The 22,985-nt window shown below is 46.3% G+C and overlaps 1 protein-coding gene across 2 annotated transcripts in view; it reads right to left on the bottom strand.

Annotated features, from left to right (window-relative positions):
- The window catches only part of SCYL3 (SCY1 like pseudokinase 3), a 377,023-nt gene that overhangs the window by 109,594 nt on the left and 244,444 nt on the right, over positions 1-22,985 (bottom strand). For both annotated transcript variants that reach the window (XM_063940292.1, XM_063940291.1), the window contains exon 9: positions 4,028-4,199. In XM_063940292.1, coding sequence (XP_063796362.1) covers positions 4,028-4,199 — 172 coding nt within the window. The remainder of the gene's footprint in view (positions 1-4,027; positions 4,200-22,985) is intronic.

Raw genomic sequence — 22,985 nt, 5'->3', positions numbered from 1 at the left:
CGGCGTGTTTTTCCGCACAGAGGAGAATTCTTGACAACTCTGACATTGCGGCTCTGCTTTTCATTCCGCCCTGTGGGGTTATGTACATCACCACCATTACATTGTCTGACTGGACCTGAATGGCCTGATTCTGAAGAAGAAATGAGGACAGCAGAAAGGCGTTGCAGATAGCCCTTAGTTCCACAATGTTTATTGGAAGGACGACTTCCTGACTTGACCATCTTCCCTGAAACTGAACCTCCCCTGGGTGACTGCGCCCCAACCTCTGAGGCTTGCGTCTGTTAGCAGAATCCAATTCAGAATCCCGAACCTCCGACTCTCGACTAGGTGAGAAGTCTGTAGCCACCACAGGAGGGAGATCCTGGCTTTTGGAGACAGACAAATTCTCTGGTGCATGTGAAGATGCGATGTGGACCATTTGTCCAGCAGATCCAGCTGGAAGGGCCTCGCGTGAAACCTTCCGTATTGAATTGCCTCATAAGAAGCCCCCATTTCCGCCAGAAGGCATATGCAGAGATGCACAGAGATCCGGGTTGGCTTCAGGACAGCCCGAACCATTGACTGGATTATCAATGCCTTTTCCAAGGGAAGGAATACTTTGAGACTCTTGACTCCAATATCATTCCCAGGAAATGAAGCCTCTGCGTTGGTTCTAGGTGAAATTTTGGTAGGTTCAGAATACACCCATGATCCAGGAGTAGTCTGGTTGAAAGACCAATGTTCTCCAACAACTTCTCCCTGGATGGAGCCTTTATCAGAAGATCGTCCAGGTACGGAATTATGTTCACACCTTGTTTGTGGAGCAGTAACATCATCTCTGCCATCACTTTGGTGAATACCCTCAGTGCCGTTGAGAGACCAAATGGCAGGGCCTGGAACTGGTAGTGACAGTCCTGCAGTGCAAACAGTAGATAAGCCTGATGAGGCGGCCAGATCGGAATATGAAGGTACGCATCCTTGATATCCAGAGACACTAGGAATTCTCCCGTCTCCAGACCTGAGATCGCCACTCTCAGAGACTCCATCTTGAATTTGAACACTTGTAAGTACAGGTTCAACGACTTGAGGTTCAGAAACGGTCTTACAGAACCATCCAGTTTTGGTACTACAAACAAGTTGGAATAGTAACCCTTGTTTTTTAGATGGGGTGGCACTGGAACAATGACCTGGGTCTTTAACAGTTTTTGAATGGCGTCCTGCAAGGTTACACCTGCTTCTTGTGAAATTGGTAAGCCTGATTTGAAGAATCTGTGAGGCGGCAGCTCCTGGAATTCCAGTCTGTAGCACTGGGATATAAGGTCTTTAACCCAGTGATCTTGGCACAATCTGGTCCAGACGTGACTGAAGAATTTTAACCAGGCTCCCACCTGCCTGTCTTCCAGGCATCGCGGTTAACTGTCATGCTGAAGGTTTTGAGGAAGTAGAGCTTTAGCTCTGGTCCTGTGAACCAGCAGTAGCTGGTTTTCGTGGATTATCTCTAGCACCTCTGGCAGCGGTAGAAGAACCTCTTGTCTTGCCCCTAAAATTGGCAGTCTGAAAGGATTGTAAATTGGATCCTGAATAGGTCTTCCTAGCTGGGCGAGCTGCAGAAGGTAGGTATGTGGACTTACCCGCAGTAGCTTTGGAGATCCATTTGTCTAGTTCATCTCCAAATAAGGCCTCACCTGTGAAAGGTAGGCCTTACACGCCTTTCCTGGAGTCTGCGTCCGCAGTCCACTGGCGTAGCCATAAGCCCCTGCGTGCAGACACTGCCATAGCTGTAGTGCGTGCATTAAGCAAGCCTATTTCTTTTATGGCTTCCACAATAAAGTTCGCAGAGTCCTGTATATGTTGCAGGAGCAAGATAACTTCCTCTTGAGGTAAGGTGTCTAAAATCTCAATTAGGTTACCTGACCATTTAGAGATGGCTCTTGTAATCCACCCACTATAGCACGTGGGCCACTCCAGCAGCTGTATACAAAGATTTGAGCGTAGTCTAAATTTTGCGATCAGCCGTGTCTTTTAGGGAGGCTGCACCCGGGACAGGCAATACAATTTTTCGTGAGAGCCTGGAGACTGATGCATCCACTATCAGTGGATTTTCCCATTTTTTCCTATCCTCAGTAGGAAAAGATGATAACAATCATTTAGGGATTTGAAATTTCTTATCGGATTCACCCACGTTTCTTCAAACAGGGTATTTAGTTCCTTTGACATAGGAAAAGTGGCTGAGGATTTCTTCTTTATATTTAAATAAGATTCCCTCACTCTCCTCGGTCACCTTATCAGGGATATTCAGAACTTCTCTGATAGAGACTCTCATAGAGGCTATTCCCTGCGACAGAGCACCCTTCCCCACCTCTGAGTCCACCTCACCCTCCTCCATTTCTGACCCCTCATCATCAGAGTCAGATTGCAGGATATGGGCCAAAGTACGTAGAGTGTTTTTTCATAAACTCAGTCATAGATTGTCTTATGTATTGCGTTTCTTTCTCATTCCAAGATAACTTAGTAGAAATTGTGGAAATCATTCCCCTAATGGAGTCCAGCCATGCTGGTTCTGCCCCACAAGCCTGGGAAGGAATACTACACACGAGTGAACCCCCTGGAGATGAGGATCACTGTGCCTTACATAAAACACACTCTTTGCCTGACATACTGTAACAGTGACAGCACACACACAGGAAAAGGTTAAATGCACAAATTAACCAACAAAGAGCCCTTCCAGGGAGACACAGAGAGAGTATGGAACCAGCACACGGCGCCCTTATCGCTAATGCCAAGCTTAGCCGGGTCGCAAACTAAGTACCTAGATTAGGGACTTGGTACACTAATAATCGCTCCCTACCCGCCCCCCCCTTCCCCGCAATGACACCCTGGTACTGCTGAGGTAATCTGGAGTCTCTCCGGAGGAGCTGCGAATCCCTGTCAGTCAGCATCTGTGTCAACTGCAGTAGGGAAAATGGTGCTCATGAGCTGCTGGATCCACTCATAGTGAAGCTCCACCCCTTCAATGGTGCACGGTCTTTATACTGACTATGTGTCTATGTGCATAAAATGGAGACCAACTCTTTTTATGGCTTTGTTGCCAGTCTGGGTACTGTGTACGCTTGTTCAGCGTCTGTGTCCATACACAGTAGGAAGACGCAGTCCGCCCCATTTAGAAGCCGTACGTCTCCGTACCCTCACGCCGCCATAATGGCTGGCTTAGTACTCACCACTCTTCATTCTTCTGGCTCTTTTAGGCGTGGCGGCATGCTGCGGGAATGTATGCACGCCGTGGTGGGGCTTGCGGATAGTTCCCTCATGAGCTAGTGTCCTGTCAGCGGGGAAAGGGACCATTAAACCCCCACCCACCCCAAGTCCCACGAAGCAGGCAGGCTGGTGCCATCCAGTCATGCCTGAAAATAACAAACTCAGAAAATAAATGCAGAAAACTCTTCAAGAGCTTCCAGAGACATGACTGGCTCCTCCGGGCACATTTTCTAAACTGAGTCTGGTAGGAGGGGCATAGATGGAGGAGCCAGCACATCTAATCAAACTTCTATAGTGCCCATGACTCCTAGTGGACCAGTCTATACCCCATGGTACTAAATGGATTCCCAGTATTCCCTAGAATGTAAGAGGAAGTTACCTTTACACTGCATGCAAAATAATAGTGGTTTTGTAGGGTTCAGTATATTTTGTCAACGGTTAGAATGAGAACATTCATGACTGACCAGCAAACAGTCGTTTGTGTGTTGATGCCCTAATCCCGTGGCTAAAGTTCCAGTGGTTGCAACTTTTGTGACACTAGCCACAACCTCCAACTAAAAGACAATCGTATGCCCTTAATCCTAACATCTAATTTTCACAAATGTTGGCATTTCACTTGTTGACACTTACAATGTTTAACGTTGTGAACATTTCAACATTTTGCAGATATGGACAATCCAACAATATCAAACTTGTAGATGCTGACATTGTGTGCTGGCTGCATTCCATTTTGCATGCTGCCATGTGTTAAGGTTTGATTGAAACAGATATGACAAAAGAAGTTCTCCGTTACCTTCAGGGGTGGCATCTGCTATTTTTGCAAATCCTGGGGTTGTAGTTTTGAAGATCTTAACCCTTCCTCCTCCCACAACCACTTCTGGTCCAAGTAAACATACCAAAGCAGCCAAACCACGCAAGGTTACAGACACCAGCAAATCACTAGTGTCACGTAATCCCAAGAGAACCTATGAAAAAGCAAAACAGCAGCAATAAATTAACAGCAGGGTTAGAAGACACAATTAAATAGGATTACCACAGACAATGCTTTTATGCATTGTGGATATAGCGGATAAACCTCCATTTTTAACAAAAATTAAAGTTCAAATAATACATAGTCTGCCAGACCGGAAGCCGCGTCTAGACCCATTACATGTGGAGGCAGAAATTACGCAATGTGTTCCACCGCCAGACAGGAAGCGGTTTCTCTTTATACTGTGTAAGACCAGCGGAAGTTACGCAATGCGTTCCACCGCCGATTCTTTAATCCTAACATTGTGTTTGTTATTCTGAAGCCCCCTTAATCAATTAATTGTGTTTAGCTGCTGGTCCCTTAATTATGTACTACAATACATTTACTTGTATGCTGCTATATGTTTAAGCAAGGTCAAATATTTTCCAAACACAAGTAATTTATTTACTGTTGCTATAAATAGAATTTTAATTACCTTCCGGTAAATCCTTTTCTAGTAGTCTGTAGAGGATGCTGGGGTCCATATTAGTACCATGGGGTACAGACGGGTCCACCAGGAGCCATGGGCACTTAAGACTTTAATAGTGTGGGCTGGCTCCTCTCTCTATGCCCCTCCTACCAGACTCCGTCTAGAAACTGTGCCTGAGGAGACGGACATACTTTGAGAGAATGATTTTACACAGATAGTGGCGAGATTCACACCAGCTCACACATACAAGGCAAATCAAGCTAACCAGCTTGAAAATTCAGCAACGGCTGAACAAGAATACTTAAACAAGTAACAAACAGTGCTTAACTAAGAACAAAGCAGTACTGAACCAAATAACCACTGCAGGAACAAGAAGCGCTGGGCGGGCGCCCAGCATCCTCTATGGGCTACGAGAAAAGGATTAACGGGTAGGTGATTAAAATTCTATTTTCTCTTACGTCCTAGAGGATGCTGGGGTCCATATTAGTACCACGGGGATGTCCCAAAGCTCCCAGAACGTGAGGGAGAGCGCGGAGGCTCCTGCAGAACTGATTGACCAAACTTTAGGTCCTCAGAGGCCAAAGTATCGAACTTGTAGAACTTAGCAAACGTGTTCGACCCTGACCAAGTAAGCTGTAAAGCCACGGCACCCCAGGCAGCCGCCCAGGAAGAACCCACCTTACGAGTAGAGTGGGCCTTAACAGATTTGGGACACGGCAATCCTGCCATAGAATATGCATGCTGGATAGTGACCTTGATACAGTGAGAGATCATCTGCTTAGAAGCAGGACACCCAATTTTCTTGGGATCATACAGGACCAAACAGAGAGTCTGATTTTCTGTGACGAGCAGTCCTCTTCACATATATTTTCAGAGCCCTTACAACATCCAAGGACGTTGAAGGAATTGAGGAGTCGTAACTACTGGCACCACAATAGGTTGGTTGATATGAAAAGCCGACACAACCTTCGGAAGGAACTGCTGACATGTCCGGAGCTCAGCTCTATCTTCATTGAAGATTGATTAGGGGCTTTTACAAACAAACCCGCCTAGCAGAAGCCAAGGCCAACAAAGTGACAGCCTTCCACGTGAGAAACTTGACTTCAACCTCCTGTAGAGGCTCGAACCAATCTTATTGGGGGAACTGCAACACCACACTAAGATCTCAGGGTGCCATAGGCGGCACAAAGGGAGGCTGGATGTGCAGAACCCCTTTCAAGAAAGTCTGAACCTCCGGGAGAGAAGCCAGTTGTTTCTGGAAGAAAATGGACAACGCCGAAATCTGGACCTTTATGGATCCCAAACACAGGCCCATATCCACACCTGCTTGCAGGAAGAGGAAAAAACGTCCAAGTTGAAACTCCACCATAGGAAATTTCTTGGATTCACACCAAGATACATACTTTCTTCAAATGCGATGGTAATGTCTAGACGTTACTCCTTTCCTAGCCTGTATCAGGGTAGGAATAACCTTGTTAAGAATGCCCTTCCGAGCTAATATCTGGCATTCAACCTCCATGTCATCAAACGTAGCCGTGGTCAGTCTTGATAAGCGAACGGCCCCTGTTGCAGAAGGTCCTTCCAAAGAGGAAGAGGCCTTGGATCTTCCAGCAGTAGTTCCAGAAGATCCGCGTACCAAGCCCTTCTTGGTCAGTCCAGAGCAATGAGGATCGCCTGAAATCTTATTCTCTTTATGAGTTTTAGAATCCTTGGAATGAGTGGAAGTGGAGGAAACACGTACACTGACTGGAACACCCACAGAGTTACCAGGGTGACCACCGCTACTGCTTGTGGTTCTCTCGACCTGGAACAGTACATCCGAAGCTTCTTGTTGAGACAGGAGGCCATCATATCTATTTGAGGTACACCCCAAAGACTTGTCACCTCCGTGAACACCTCCGGATAGAGGCCCCACTCTCCTGGATGGAGATCGTGTCTGCTGAGGAAGTCCGCTTCCCAGTTGTCCACTCCTGTAATGAAGATTGCTGACAGCGCCAACGCGTGCCTTTCTGCCCAGAGGAGGATTCTTGTTACCTCTGACATTGCAGCTCGGCTCTTCGTTCCGCCCTGTCGGTTTATGTAGGCCACCATCGTTGCATTGTCCGACTGTACCTGAATGGACTGATCTTGTAGAAGATGCGCCCCTTGTAGAAGACCATTGTACACGGCCCTTAGTGCCAGAATGTTGATTGGAAGAATGGATTCCAGACTTGACCACCTTCCTTGGAAGGTTTCCCCTTGGGTGACAGCGCCCCAACCTCTGAGACTTGCATCCGTGGTTAGAAGGATCCAGTTCTGAATCCCAAACCTGCGGCCCTCGCGAAGGTGAGGCAATTGTAGCCACCACAGGAGTGAAATCCTGGCTTTTAGCGACAGACGTATCCTCTGGTGCATGTGCAGAGGAGATCCTGACCACTTGTCCAGGAGATCCAGTTGGAAGGACCTTGTATGAAATCTTTCATACTGAAGAGCCCCGTAGGAGGCAGCCATCTTCCCCAGAAGGCGAATGCACTGATGAACCGATACCCGGGTAGGCTTCAGGACATCCCGGACCATAGTTTCTCCACCGGTAGAAATACCCTCTGCACTTCCTTGTCGAGGATCATCCCCAGGAAAGACCATCTCCTTGTCGGCTCCAGATGTGACTTTGGAAGATTCAGGATCCATCCATGATCCCTGAGCAGTCGAGTCCTGAGAGCAATGGACTGCAACAACCTCTCCCTGGAAGATGCCTTTATCAGCAGTCCGTCCAGATAAGGAATTACATTCACCCCCTGCCTGCAGAGGAGAATCATCATCTCTGCCATTACCTTGGTGAACACCCTCGGTGCCGTGGAGAGGCCGAACGACAGTGCCTGGAACTGATAATGACAGTCCAACAGCGCAAACCTGAGATAAGGCTGGTGTGGCGGCCAAATTGGAATGTGGAGGTATGCATCCTTGATAGCTATCTAAGGACACCAGAAATTCCTCCTCCCCCAGACCTGATATCACCGCTCTCAGAGACTCCATTTTGAACTTGAATTTCCTCAGATAAGGGTTTAGCGACTTCAGGTTCAAAATTGGTCTGACCGAATCATCCAGTGTTGGTACCACAAATAGGTTTGAATAGTAACCCTGGTTTACTAGATGAGGTGAAACTGGAACAATTACCTCTGACTTTTCCAATTTTTGAATGGCTTCCTGAAGGATAGCCCTTTCTGTCAGCAAAGTTGGCAAGCCTGATTTGAAGAACCTGTGGGGTGGGAGCTCTTGAAACTCCAGTCTGTACCCTTGGGTCACAATATCCAGTACCCAGGGATCCAGACTGGACAACACCCAGACGTGACAAACATCTGAGCCTCGCTCTCACCTGCCCGTTCTCCAGGCAGGGAGGTCCACCGTCATGCTGAGGATTTTGAGGACACAGAGGCAGGCTTCTGTTCCTGGGAACCTGCAGGTGCCGTTTTTTTGGATTTTGCTCGCCCACCTCTGAAGAAAGTGGTAGGAGTCTTAGACTTTTTAGCTTTTGCAGGCCTAAAGGACTGCATAGAGGACGTAGAAAACCGTTTCCTCGTCGTCTGGGAGGCGGAGGGAAGAAAGGTGGACTTTCCAGCGGTTTCCGTGGAAATACACGCATCCAAACTACCCCAAATAGAGCCTGACCTGTGAAGGATAGGTTCTCCACAATTCTCCTGGATTCTGCGTCTGCAGACCATTGGCGTAGCCAGAGTCCCCTGCGCGCCGAGAAAGACATGGACGATGTCTTTGTCGTCAGATTACCCAGGTCCTTCATGGCCTCCACCATGAACCCGCAGAATCCTGTATGTTACATAAAAACAATTCAATGTCACTTCTATCCATAGAATCTAAGTCCTCTAGTAACGTACCTGACCACTTTACTATGGCTTTAGAAATCCATGCACAGGCAATAGTGGGCCTCAACGCCACTCCTGAAGCAGTGTATATGGATTTTAGCGTAGTTTCAAACTTGCGGTCTGCCGGTTCTAGATACAGAAGCGTCTACTATAGGTGGGTATTCCCACTTTTTCCTATCATCTTCAGGGAAAGGAAAAGCCACCAGAACCCTCTTTGGGATCTGGAATTTTTTCTCTGGATTTTCCCAGGATTTAATTCCTGAGATGCAAGGAAGGTCAGGGAGGCTTTCTTATTGTCTGTAAAGTAAGCCTCCTCTACCTGTTCAGGTGGTTTGTCAGTAATGTGTAACACATCCCTAATAGCCTCAATCATGAGTTGCACCCCTCTTGCCAGGGAAACCTCACCCCCCGCATATCCGCATCACCGTCTGCCGTATCAGAGTCGGTGTCCATGTCGACTTGCATAATCTGAGCAAGCGCATGCTTCTTTGGGCATACACCAGGGAATTTTGAGGCAGTGGGGACAGAACCAGACAAAACCTCCAATGATTGTTTTAAAATCTGTGATTCAGTCTCATAATGCGTAATCCTAGTAGAAATCTGGGATATCATTCCCTTAACAGAAGCCACCCACTGGGGCTCGGATTCGGAAGGCTGAGACAAAATATTACATCGCTGTGTACATGGAATGGATTCCTCTGGAGAAGATACATATTCTGCCGCACAAGACACAGAGTCCCTGGACATGGTTACGTGAGAAATTAGCATACACACACACACAGGAAAATGTCAGACATCGTTTCTCCCCAAGTACCTTCAGAGAAACACAGAGCTTGGAGCCAGCACACACAGACACCCAGTAGGCAGTTATCGAATAACTGCCTGGCGCTGACTGTGTCCCTTAATAGAACTACACAGATAATATACAGCCTCCCCCCCCCCCCCCTTCTACCACCACCTGGTACCGCACAGGATATCTGGAGTCGTGGAGAGTCAGCGCTCCCTGACAGCGTCTCAGCGTGTGGATCTGCAGCGATAAAATGGTGCTGGAGAGCTGCTGGGTCCGCTCTGAGAAGCTCCGACCCCTGAACATGGCGCGTCTTTCCGCACATTTCAAATATTTATACTGACCTGAGGTAATGGCACTAGCAGCATAACCGAAGCCCCTGATAGCCGGAGTGACCAGTTGTAAGGGTATCGCGCTGGCCCAGAGCGCCCCTCACAGTGCCGCATCTGTACCGCTGAGCCTTCTGGAGCGAAGAGTCAGTATTGCGCTCCTAACCCTGTAGCTGCCATACAGACCGGCTCCCCGCTTGTCGGGTCGCCGGAGACACACTCACCACCGCGATCTTCTGGCTCTGTTAGGGGGTGGCGGCATGCTGCGGGAGTGAGTGGTAGCCTCAGGGGCTAACGATCATCACCCTCAGGAGCTCAGTGTCCTGTCAGCGGAGATAGTGGCCATTAACCTCAGGGGGTTGGACACTACTCCCCCCCCTAAGTCCCACGAAGCAGGGAGGCTGTTGCCTCCCTGTGCCTAAATGGTCTTAAAAAAAACAACAACAAAGAAGCTCTAGGAGCTCCCCTAGCATTTTCTAAACGGAGTCTGGTAGGAGGGGCACAGATGGAGGAGCCAGCCTACACTATTAAACTCTTTAAGTGCCAATGGCTCCTGGTGGACCAGTCTATACCCCATGGTACTAATATGGACCCCAGCATCCTCCAGGACGTACGAGCATCCTTAAGGACAAAACGCGTTGGACAGGAACTGACTACTCACCCAGGACTTCCCATAGCGGACAGATAAGCTGTTTTTATATTTTTATCTTGTACGTTTGATACCTGCATTTGCTACTGGATTATATATATTAGAACTGTATTTTTATTTAGCCTGCTCTCAAAATGATTTATTTGGACCAGCAGGGTTCCGAAATAAGAGCCACTAGGCCAATGTTTTTAAAGCAGTACACACTATGTTCTATTCTCTTTGTCTTTTAATTCACATTATTCTGCATCTATGGGTCACCAGACTGAAGACCTTCTAAATAAGCCAAGTAATTGCTTTTAATATAAGTGTTTCTCCACGATTCACAGGGTGATTGATTTCACTAATTTATTGTGCTAAACACTAGTATGTGCTCATCTGCACTACATTTGCTCCAAATAATAGTAAATATATATATATATATATATACAACCAACAGCGGGTGCGGCACTCTGTGCGACGAGATCAACGGGACACTTACTTCAGAGGTGGTGACAACGTTTCAATGCGATTTATTAGTGCATTTTCATCAGGTCAGATAACAAGAGAAAAGAAAAGTGCTTACCTAAATAGTGTGTGTGCTGGACGCCATACCCGCACTTCCGGATCCCAGACACGAGTCTGGTCCGTCGGCGCTCACCAGTGACGTCACTACCCACTGCCGGTAGTCATGGAAACATCAACAAAGCCTGTTCGTATACACATGGTGAATGCAATCAAAGACACAAAAATGCAGATGGGAACTATACATAGGTATCCTCAATACAGGTCTAGGGCTATAATAAACAATCTAATATAATGTACAAGCAACCTTCATATCACATATCTACAATGGATGTCAACTAAAGTGCATACTGTCATAAAGGCATACATAATGATCACCAAGGCTAGTGATATGGTCTCTAAATATATGGTCATAGACTGACCAGAGTTAAGGGCATGCATACTCTCCCACCAAAATATACATAGAAACACAGACCAATAAATAGAGGAACGCTGCATTTATAAGAGTGCATTTAAACCAAGGTGCTCGTTCAGCCCTCTGGGGTGTAATGTCCCCAGACGGTGGATCCATCTAGTTTCAAGCTGAAGGAGTTTCATGCCCCTATCACCACCCCGGGTCAGGGGGGGAACATGGTCTACCATGCGGTAACACAAGTACATCTGATACAACCCTTGGAGTTAGCCTGCATAGCCACATTGCAGGCTAACTCCAAGGGTTGTATCAGATGTACTTGTGTTACATGTCAATTTATGATGAGTGGTAAAAATTTCCCTCATCCACTCACTGGCAGAATGTTGACCATTAACTATACCTTGACTTGTTCATCCAAATTTGTAATTTACCAGCTATTGTGCCCATGCGGTATGTCTTACATAGGCAAAACTGTCAGAATGTTCAAAGAAAGGATGGCAGCTCACCGCTCGGCCATTAAAGCAGCCATTGTTAAAGGTTCTAGTGACCAACCAGTTGCCAGGCATTTTGCCGTAGCCCGACATCCTTTGGTATCTCTACGTTACCGCATGGTAGACCATGTTCCCCCCCTGACCCGGGGTGGTGATAGGGGCATGAAACTCCTTCAGCTTGAAACTAGATGGATCCACCGTCTGGGGACATTACACCCCAGAGGGCTGAACGAGCACCTTGGTTTAAATGCACTCTTATAAATGCAGCGTTCCTCTATTTATTGGTCTGTGTTTCTATGTATATTTTGGTGGGAGAGTATGCATGCCCTTAACTCTGGTCAGTCTATGACCATATATTTAGAGACCATATCACTAGCCTTGGTGATCATTATGTATGCCTTTATGACAGTATGCACTTTAGTTGACATCCATTGTAGATATGTGATATGAAGGTTGCTTGTACATTATATTAGATTGTTTATTATAGCCCTAGACCTGTATTGAGGATACCTATGTATAGTTCCCATCTGCATTTTTGTGTCTTTGATTGCATTCACCATGTGTATACGAACAGGCTTTGTTGATGTTTCCATGACTACCGGCAGTGGGTAGTGACGTCACTGGTGAGCGCCGACGGACCAGACTCGTGTCTGGGATCCGGAAGTGCGGGTATGGCGTCCAGCACACACACTATTTAGGTAAGCACTTTTCTTTTCTCTTGTTATCTGACCTGATGAAAATGCACTAATAAATCGCATTGAAACGTTGTCACCACCTCTGAAGTAAGTGTCCCGTTGATCTCGTCGCACGGAGTGCCGCACCCGCTGTTGGTTGTATTTGAATTTCTGTGGAGGCACCCAGCGCTTTTATTTCCTCTATTGGGAGAGCCGGACCCGTCTGTTGTTTTTATATATATATATATATATATATATATATATATATATATATATATATATATCACAATTCCCAAGTGCTCTAAGTTGATAGAATTTTCTTAAATTCTTCCAAAACAGATCCAAATAGGTTGCTAGTTGGAGAATTTCAATGGCACTTATTGTCCGGGGTCCTAAGGCAAGAAACCCCTCACCGAAAAATCACCTAAACAGATGGCCAAAAGGCCAATTAGTACCAATTTGTGGTTTAATCACATAATTTTTAGATATACAAAATATGTAAAATTATAGAAAGATAAAATACACAAATCAATGAGGGTAGTCCAGAATATGATGGTAATATGGATCCTCCCTCGCCTTAACAAGGTGTGAGCTCAAGAAGGGAGAATCCTCACAACTCCAGCGTTTCGTCTAATCGACTTCATCAGGGGTAACAATCATAAAAACAGGACCAGATATACAAGCTGGAGTTATAGATACAACTGGTCTGTCACAACCTGAAGAATTCTTATAATCTCAACAGGAAGACATCTTATTGAGACTCAGTTTAGTGAGGCCCACCAGTTATCATGATAAAAAATGTATCTATAAAAATTGTTCTTAGAAGCACCTGAATAAATTAAGAATACTCCTATATCCAGGGGAGTTCAAATAGAACTTGCAAAAATTCTTTTAAGTATAATACCAGAACTAAAATCACTTATGGTAACGGACCCTCCAAAATAGAAACTCACACATGGATCAAAGTGCTTGTATGGCACACACACACAGTGTGTGTGTGTGTGTGTGTGTGTGTGTGTGTGTATGTGTATATATATATATATATATATGTATATATGTATATATATGTATATATGTATATATATAGTTCACGTCAAAGAACACGCACATCCAAAAAGTAATGCAAAAATTTCTAAGAAAAAAAATAGTCTCACAAAATACAAGGTGCATGGATCCAGAGCCAGGACAATGAATTTCATACAAGCCTGCCAGGGTGGTCAGTAATGAGTATGGTCCAGTAGGCTCTGGCAAACATCAGCATGGTGTCAACGCCCGTTTCGGTGCCCCATGAGCACTGTCATCCAGGACTGCTGATGCCAAAGTGAGCACTCCATATAAAGGTCCCCAATCATGCACAAATGCACTCACCTGCATAGCGCCATTCCCGCCGCTCCCGGAAGTCTCCGACCGGAAGTGACATTGCGTCCCTATAGAAATAGCGTCATGACGATTCCCAACACGCTAGTCACTGACGGATGTAAACAAACGGAAGTGACATCGCGTGGCGTTGTCTGACTGAACCCGGATCGCCTGATCCCTGAGTAGAGGGGAGGCCTGACTCAGAGCATTGTAGATAACCCGAAGTTCAAGAATGTTGATCGTAAGTAGGGCCTCTTGGGCAGACCACCTGCCTTGGAATTGCGTCCCCTGGCCGACAGATCCCCCATCCTCTCAGGCTCGCATCCGTCGTGAGGGGTATCTAATCCTGAATCCCGAAACATCGACCTTCCAGCAGGCTGGAAGACTAACCACGACAGGAGTGAAATCCTGGCCTGCGGTGTCAGTTGAATCATCCAATGCATCTGAAGATGTGAACCGGACCACTTGTTCAGGATGTTCAATTGGAAGGCTCTGTCATGGAACCTTCTGAACTGTATCGCCTCGTACGAGGCCACCATCTTTCCCAACAATTTTATGCAAAGATGAATGGAAACTGGAGCAGGTCGGAAAACCATGCGAACCATCTCTTTAAGTGTTCTCACCTTGTCCTCTGGTAGGAACACTCTCTGAGCTACAGTATCCAGTATCATACCCAGAAACAGAAGCCTTTGAGACTGTTCCAGTTGAGACTCTTGTATATTGAGGATTCACCCGTGGTGAGACAGAAGTTGGATAGTGCGATTTATATGGAGCAGTAGAAGCTCCCTGAAACTTGCTTTTATCAGGGATCGTTCAGGTAAGGTACAATGTTGACCACCTGGACTCTGAGCTGGAGCATCATTTCCGCCATCACCTTCGTGAACACCCTCGGAGCTGAAGACAGACCGAAGGGCAACGCGTGAAACTGGTGGTGATCGTTCAGTAGGGCGATACGCAGATCGGCCTGAGGAGGAGGCCAAATTGGGATATGTAGGTAGGCGTCCTTGATATCCAGGGACACGAGGATTTCCTGTTCCAGGCCCGTGATCACCGCTTTCAAGAAGATTCCATCTTGAATTTAAAAACCTTCAGGTAAGGATTCAAGGACTTCAGATTCAAAATGGGTCTCATAGACCTGTCTGGTTTTGGTACTACGAACAGACTGGAGTAGTAAACTTGTCCTTGCTGTAGCAGGGGTACTGGAACAATGACCTGGTACTGGACCAACTTGTCGATGGCTAGTAGTAGCGTAACACGCATATCTTCCAAAACTGACAAGCCTGATTTGAAAAACCGTTGGGGAGGAGCACCGTTAAACTCCATCTTGTAACCCTGAGAGATAAGGTCCCTTACCCAGGCATCTTGGCAGGAACCGTACCAGGCGAGTGAGTGAGAGAGTCTCTTACTTGGAGTAGCAGAGGGGCTGTGATTGTGCGTGTGTGAGCGGCATTTTTTTTTATTAGCAGGAGCTGGAAGCCGAGTGAAAAGGAGGTGGAGTGAGCTGGAACAACTGCAACTGCTAAGTGGAGAAACGGTGCAGCAGGAGAGGTCCCACTCAGAGGGGGTACTGGAGTACTACGGCTGCATAAAAGCGAAGGACCAAGAACAACACAAAGATAGATAAGTATAAGCCAGCTTAATTATTGTATAAGTGAGTGTTTGTCCAGATTGTTTGTCTTCTACTTTTTCTTTTTGCTTCTTTTTCTTTGAGAGTAACAGGGAGTTAGACTTTACAAACAATATGGGAGGGGCTGTGATTGGGGATCTCACTCAGTCCATGTCGTGCAAGATGTATGCTCACCTGGAGCTACCGGCCCAGTGTGATTACATCTGCACGAGGTGTGTGCGAATGGTTGCCCTGGAAGCCCAGGTAACTGATCTAGAGCAAACCGTTACACGACTGAGGGAGATTCACAATCTCGAGCGAAGTTTAGACAGAACGGTGGAGGAGTTGCGGGAGGGGTCACTGGTAGAAGAGGATTATGATCAGGTAGCCAGCTGGGTCACAGTTATAAGGAAGAAAAAGAGGGGGAGGCTCGACAACTCCGAACTATCAAACCCGAACAAATTTGCCCGACTGGACGAGGAATCGGAGGATGATAGTGAAGAAATGACGGTGCCGCAGGAGACTGCTCCCTCTAGCATCCAGAGGAGCAGTCCCTCTGGCGCAGTTGGGATAAAAGATAGTGAGGTACCTAGTCAGATGGTGGTGGTAGGGGATTCTATCATCAGGAAGGCAGATAGGGCAATCTGCTACAGGGACCGTGATCGCCGTACAGTCTGTTGTCTCCCGGGTGCTCGGGTACGGCACATCGCGGACCGGGTAGATAGATTGTTGGGAGGGGCTGGGAAAGACCCGGCGGTCTTGGGGCACGTTGGCACCAATGACAAAGTTAGCGGAAGGTGGGATGTCCTTAAGAAAGACTATAGGGACTTAGTAAAGAAACTTAAGGCAAGGACATCTAAGGTAATATTCTCCAAAATATTACCTGTGCCACGCGCTAGTCCAGGGAGGCAGAGGGAGATAAATGTGTGGTTTAGGGATTGGTGCAGGAAAGAGGGGTTTGTGTTCCTGGAATACTGGGCGGACTTCATAGTCAGGCGCCATCTCTTTTGTTGTGACGGTTTGCACCTGACTGAGGAGGGGGCAGAGGTGCTGGGGGAAAGGATGGAGGAGATTTTAAACTAGGTGACTGTGGGAGGGTTTAGCTAGAAACTACGGGTCATGCAGTGAGAATAGTGGGGATGGCGGTAGTAAATGAAATGGGGGAGAAGTTGGGGGGAGGGTAAGAGCAGGCGGTAAGGTTACTAACATGGGTATTAAAACAGATTTTACCAAAGCACTAACCAATGACGATTACAGGTCATCATTGCTACATAAGGAGAAAGATGTCCCTAACGCAAGGGAAAATACTTATCTTAGTTGTATGTATGTAAACGCTAGAAGCATTACTGGTAAAAAGGACGAACTAGAAATACTTGCAGCAAGCAAACAGTATGATATTATAGGCATTACTGAAACTTGGTGGGACGAATCTCATGATTGGAAAGTCAATCTAGAGGGCTATACACTGTTTAGGAGAGACAGACTAAATAAAAAGGGTGGAGGGGTGTGTCTTTACGTAAAGCCGTTTTTAAAACCTGATATACAGGAAGATATTCAGGAGGGGACTGCAGACACTGTTGAGACATTATGGGTAGAAATTGCATGCGGGGAAAAAGGAATAAAAAAGTTAGTATTGGGTGTATGCTATCGGCCGCCTGGTATTAACGTATCTGATGAGGAATTGCTACTAAAGCAAATTGAAAGAGCAGCAGGAGTAGGAGACATAGTAGTGATGGGAGATTTTAACTATCCAGAGATAAACTGGAAAAACGATTCATGTGATACTGCTAGGGGCAATATGTTTTTAAACACACTTAATGATAACTACTTAGTTCAACTACTTGAGGAACCAACTAGGTACAATGCAATCTTAGACCTGGTATTAACAAACAATGGGGATTTGGTATCCGGTATTATAGTAGGGGAACCCATAGGAAACAGCGACCACAATATGGTCACATTCAATATCAGTTTTCATAAACAGCCTTATACTGGCTCAACTAGGACTCTAAAATTTAGCAAAGCGAATTTTGAAAAGATGAGGGTATTTTTCAGGGATATTGAATGGGAAGGTTTGTTTATAGGAAAAAATACTACGGAGAAATGGGAGGTACTAAAATTCCTGCTAGCTAATAATACTCTCAAATTTATTCCTACGAGTAGCAAAAAAAGGAATAAAAATCATAAACCAATGTGGCTTAACAAAAAGATAAAGGAACTTATGGGCAAGAAAAGCCGAGCATTTAAAAAATACAAATCTGACGGGGAAGCAGAGTCATTTCAGCACTATAAGGAATGTAACAAAATTTGCAAAAAGGAAATAAGAGCGTCTAAAGTAGAAACTGAAAAACTAGTAGCAAAGGAAAGCAAAGCGAATCCCAAAAAATTATTTAAATACATTAATAGCAAGAGATTAAAGAAGGAGCGTATAGGCCCTTTAAAAGACAAGTTGGGAGTCTTAAGCAAAAATGATAATGACATAGCGGACACACTAAATGAGTTTTTTTCAACAGTATTCACTAGAGAGGACCCAATTCAGGGACTAACACAATCTCAATAATGAGAATATCCCACTGATAGGTACTTATTTAAGCGAGGAAGTAGTCTGTGACTGATTAAAACATTTAAAGATTAATAAGTCACCAGGTCCCGATGGTATTCACCCAAGAGTTCTAATGGAGCTTCACTCTGAACTTGCAAAACCGCTATTTTTGATCTTTAAGGATTCAGTAATATCAGGTATGGTTCCCAAAGACTGGCGTATAGCGGAAGTAGTGCCTATATTCAAAAAGGGAAGTAAAGCTGAACCAGGTAATAATAGACCAGTTAGTCTTACATCTATAGTGGGGAAAGTATTGGAAGGTATTCTAAGAGATAGTATTCAGAAGGAAGTTCCTTGAAGTCAATAAGGTCATTAAAAGGAATCAACATGGGTTTATGAAGGACAGATCCTGTCAAACCAACTTACTTGGCTTTTATGAAACAGTAAGCGCAAACCTAGATCAGGGTAAAGAGGTGGATGTACTCTTTTTAGATTTTGCCAAAGCATTCGACACTGTACCACACATGAGACTTATCTACAAGCTACAAGAAACAGGGCTAGGAAGCACAATATGCACTTGGGTCAAAAACTGGTTAGATAATAGGGAGCCGTGCATTGTGGTTAATGGATCTTTTTCAAATTGGACTGAAGTGCTAAGTGGTGTGCCGCAAGGCTCAGTATTAGGACCGCTATTGTTCAATATTTTCATTAATGACCTAACAGAAGGTCTAGAGAGCATGGTGTCAATTTTTGCAGATGATACCAAATTGTGTAAAGTTATAAATGCGGGATGCCGAGTCGCTTCAGAACGACTTCGTTAAATTAGAAGCTTGGGCAGCAAAATGGAGAATGCGCTTCAATACAGACAAGTGTAAGGTAATGCACTGTGGTAACAAGAACAAAAATAACACCTACCTACTAAATGGGGTAAAATTAGGGGATTCTGTGGTGGAAAAGGACTTAGTTGTCCTCATAGATAGCAAACTAAGCAGTAGTACCCAAAGTAGGACTGCAGCAAAGAAGGCTAATAAGATATTAGCATGCATAAAACAGGGAATTGATGCTAGGAATGAAAGTATTATACTCCCGTTATATAAATCACTTGTGAGGCCACACCTTGAATACTGTGTACAATTCTGGGCACCATACTACAAAAAGGATATCCTGGAGCTAGAAAAGGTTCAGAGGCGGGCGACCAAACTAATTAAGGGCATGGAGACGCTGGAATACGAGGAAAGGCTTGCAAGACTAGGCATGTTTACACTGGAAAAGAGGAGATTAGGAGGGGACATGATCAACATTTACAAATATATAAGGAGACAATATACAGATCCTGCGCAGGACCTGTTTTTGGTTAGATCAACACAGAGAACTCGTGGATACTTGCTCAGGTTAGAGGAGAGGAGATTCCGCACAATACGGCGTAAAGGCTTTTTTACGGTAAGGACGATACGTGTTTGGAATTCCTTGCCTGAGGGAGTTGTAATGGCCGACTCAATCAACACCTTTAAAAATGGGTTAGATAAATTCCTAATGGATAAGGATATCCAGGGTTACGGGGCATAGTCACGCACTATGGTTATTATAAAAAAATAAGAATTTACTTACCGATAATTCTATTTCTCGTAGTCCGTAGTGGATGCTGGGGACTCCGCCAGGACCATGGGGAATAGCGGCTCCGCAGGAGACAGGGCACAAAAATAAAGCTTTAGGATTAGGTGGTGTGTACTGGCTCCTCCCCCCATGACCCTCCTCCAAGCCTCAGTTAGGATACTGTGCCCGGACGAGCGTACACAATAAGGAAGGATATTGAACCCCGGGTAAGACTCATACCAGCCACACCAATCACACCGTATAACTTGTGATCTGAACCCAGTTAACAGTATGACAAACGTAAGAGCCTCTGAACAGACGGCTCACAACAAATAACAACCCGATTTTTTTGTAACCATAACTATGTACAAGTATTGCAGACAATCCGCACTTGGGATGGGCGCCCAGCATCCACTACGGACTACGAGAAATAGAATTATCGGTAAGTAAATTCTTATTTTCTCTAACGTCCTAAGTGGATGCTGGGGACTCCGTCAGGACCATGGGGATTATACCAAAGCTCCCAAACGGGCGGGAGAGTGCGGATGACTCTGCAGCACCGAATGAGAGAACTCAAGGTCCTCCTCAGCCAGGGTATCAAATTTGTAGAATTTTGCAAACGTGTTTGCCCCTGACCAAGTAGCAGCTCGGCAGAGTTGTAATGCCGAGACTCCCCGGGCAGCCGCCCAGGATGAGCCCACTTTCCTTGTGGAATGGGCCTTGACAGATTTAGGTTGTGGCAAGCCTGCCACAGAATGTGCAAGTTGAATTGTGCTACAAATCCAACGAGCAATCGTCTGCTTAGAAGCAGGAGCACCCATCTTGTTGGGTGCATACAATATAAGCAGTGAGTCAGACTTTCTGACTCCCGCCGTTCTTGAAATATATATTTTCAATGCCCGGACCACGTCCAACAACTTGGAATCCTCCAACTCGTTAGTAGCCGCAGGCACCACAATAGGCTGGTTCAGGTGAAACGCTGACACCACCTTAGGCAGAAAATGAGGACGCGTCCGCAGTTCTGCCCTGTCTGTATGGAAAATCAGATATGGGCTCTTATATGATAAAGCCGCCAATTCTGATACTCTCCTGGCTGAAGCCAGGGCCAGTAGCATGGTTACTTTCCATGTAAGATACTTCAGCTCCACCGATTTGAGCGGCTCAAACCAATGGGATTTGAGAAAATCCAAAACTACATTAAGATCCCACGGTGCCACTGGGGGCACAACCGGGGGCTGTATATGTAGTACTCCTTTTACAAAAGTCTGGACTTCAGGAACTGAAGCCAATTCTTTCTGGAAGAAAATCGACAGGGCCGAAATTTGAACCTTAATGGACCCCAATTTGAGGCCCATAGACAATCCTGTTTGCAGGAAATGTAGGAATCGACCCAGTTGAAATTCCTCCGTGGGGGCCTTCCTGGCCTCACACCACGCAACATATTTTCTCCAAATGCGGTGATAATGTTGTGCAGTCACCTCCTTCCTGGCTTTTACCAGTGTAGGAATGACCTCTTCCGGAATGCCTTTTTCCTTTAGAATTCGGCGTTCAACCGCCATGCCGTCAAACGCAGCCGCGGTAAGTCTTGGAATAGACACGGTCCCTGCTGAAGCAGGTCCCGTCTTAGAGGTAGAGGCCACGGATCCTCCGTGAGCATCTCTTGAAGTTCCGGGTACCAAGTTCTTCTTGGCCAATCCGGAGCCACTAGTATCGTTCTTACTCCCTTTTGCCGTATAATTCTCAGTACTTTTGGTATGAGAGGCAGAGGAGGGAACACATACACTGACTGGAACACCCACGGTGTTACCAGAGCGTCCACAGCTATTGCCTGAGGATCTCTTGACCTGGCGCAATACCTGTCCAGTTTTTTGTTGAGGCGGGACGCCATCATATCCACCATTGGTTTTTCCCAACGGTTCACAATCATGTGGAAGACTTCTGGATGAAGTCCCCACTCTCCCGGGTGTAGATCGTGTCTGCTGAGGAAGTCTGCTTCCCAGTTGTCCACTCCCGGAATGAATACTGCTGACAGTGCTATCACATGATCTTCCGCCCAGCGAAGAATCCTTGCAGCTTCTGCCATTGCTGTCCTGCTTCTTGTGCCGCCCTGTCTGTTTACGTGGGCGACTGCCGTGATGTTGTCCGACTGGATCAACACCGGCTGACCCTGAAGCAGGGGTTTTGCCAGACTTAGAGCATTGTAAATCGCTCTTAGCTCCAGTATATTTATGTGAAGAGACATCTCCAGGCTTGACCATACTCCCTGGAAGTTTCTTCCTTGTGTGACCGCTCCCCAGCCTCTCAGACTGGCATCCATGGTCACCAGGACCCAGTCCTGTATGCCGAATCTGCGGCCCTCTAACAGATGAGCACTCTGCAACCACCACAGAAGAGACACCCTTGTCCGTGGCGATAAGGTTATCCGCTGATGCATCTGCAGATGCGATCCGGAATATTTGTCCAGCAGATCCCACTGAAAAGTTTGTGCGTGGAATCTGCCGAATGGAATCGCTTCGTAAGAAGCCACCATCTTTCCCAGGACTCTTGTGCATTGATGCACAGACACTGTCCCTGGTTTTAGGAGGTTCCTGACAAGTTCGGATAACTCCCTGGCTTTCTCCTCCGGAAGAAACACCTTTTTCTGAACCGTGTCCAGAATCATTCCCAGGAACAGCAGACGTGTTGTCGGGGTCAACTGAGATTTTGGAAAATTCAGAATCCACCCGTGTTGTTGCAGCACTACTTGGGTTAGTGCTACTCCGTCCTCCAGCTGTTCTCTGGATCTTGCCCTTATCAGGAGATCGTCCAAGTAAGGGATAATTAATACGCCTCTTCTTCGCAGAAGAATCATCATTTCGGCCATTACCTTGGTAAAGACCCGAGGTGCCGTGGACAATCCAAACGGCAGCGTCTGAAACTGATAATGACAGTTTTGCACCACGAACCTGAGGTACCCTTGATGTGAAGGGCAAATTGGGACATGCAGGTAAGCATCCTTGATGTCCAGGGACACCATAAAGTCCCCTTCTTCCAGATTCGCTATCACTGCTCTGAGTGACTCCATCTTGAACTTGAATTTTTGTATGTACAGGTTCAAAGATTTCAGATTTAGAATAGGTCTTACCGAGCCGTCCGGCTTCGGTACCACAAATAGCGTGGAGTAATACCCCTTTCCCTGTTGTAGGAGGGGTACCTTGACTATCACCTGCTGAGAAAACAGCTTGTGAATGGCTTCCAATACCGTCGCCCTGTCTGAGGGAGACGTTGGCAAAGCAGACTTTAGGAACCGGCGAGGGGGAGACTTCTCGAATTCCAACCTGTAACCCTGAGATACTACCTGCAGAATCCAGGGGTCCACCTGTGAGCAAACCCACTGTGCGCTGAAATTCTTGAGTCGACCCCCCACCGTTCCTGAGTCCGCTTGTAAGGCCCCAGCGTCATGCTGAGGGCTTTGCAGAACCCTGGGAGAGCTTCTGTTCCTGGGCAGGGGCTGCTTGCTGCCCTCTCTTACC

The sequence above is a fragment of the Pseudophryne corroboree genome, chromosome 9, assembly GCF_028390025.1.
Source record: "Pseudophryne corroboree isolate aPseCor3 chromosome 9, aPseCor3.hap2, whole genome shotgun sequence".
Lineage (NCBI taxonomy): Eukaryota > Metazoa > Chordata > Amphibia > Anura > Myobatrachidae > Pseudophryne > Pseudophryne corroboree.
This window is presented reverse-complemented; position numbering and strand designations above follow the sequence as displayed.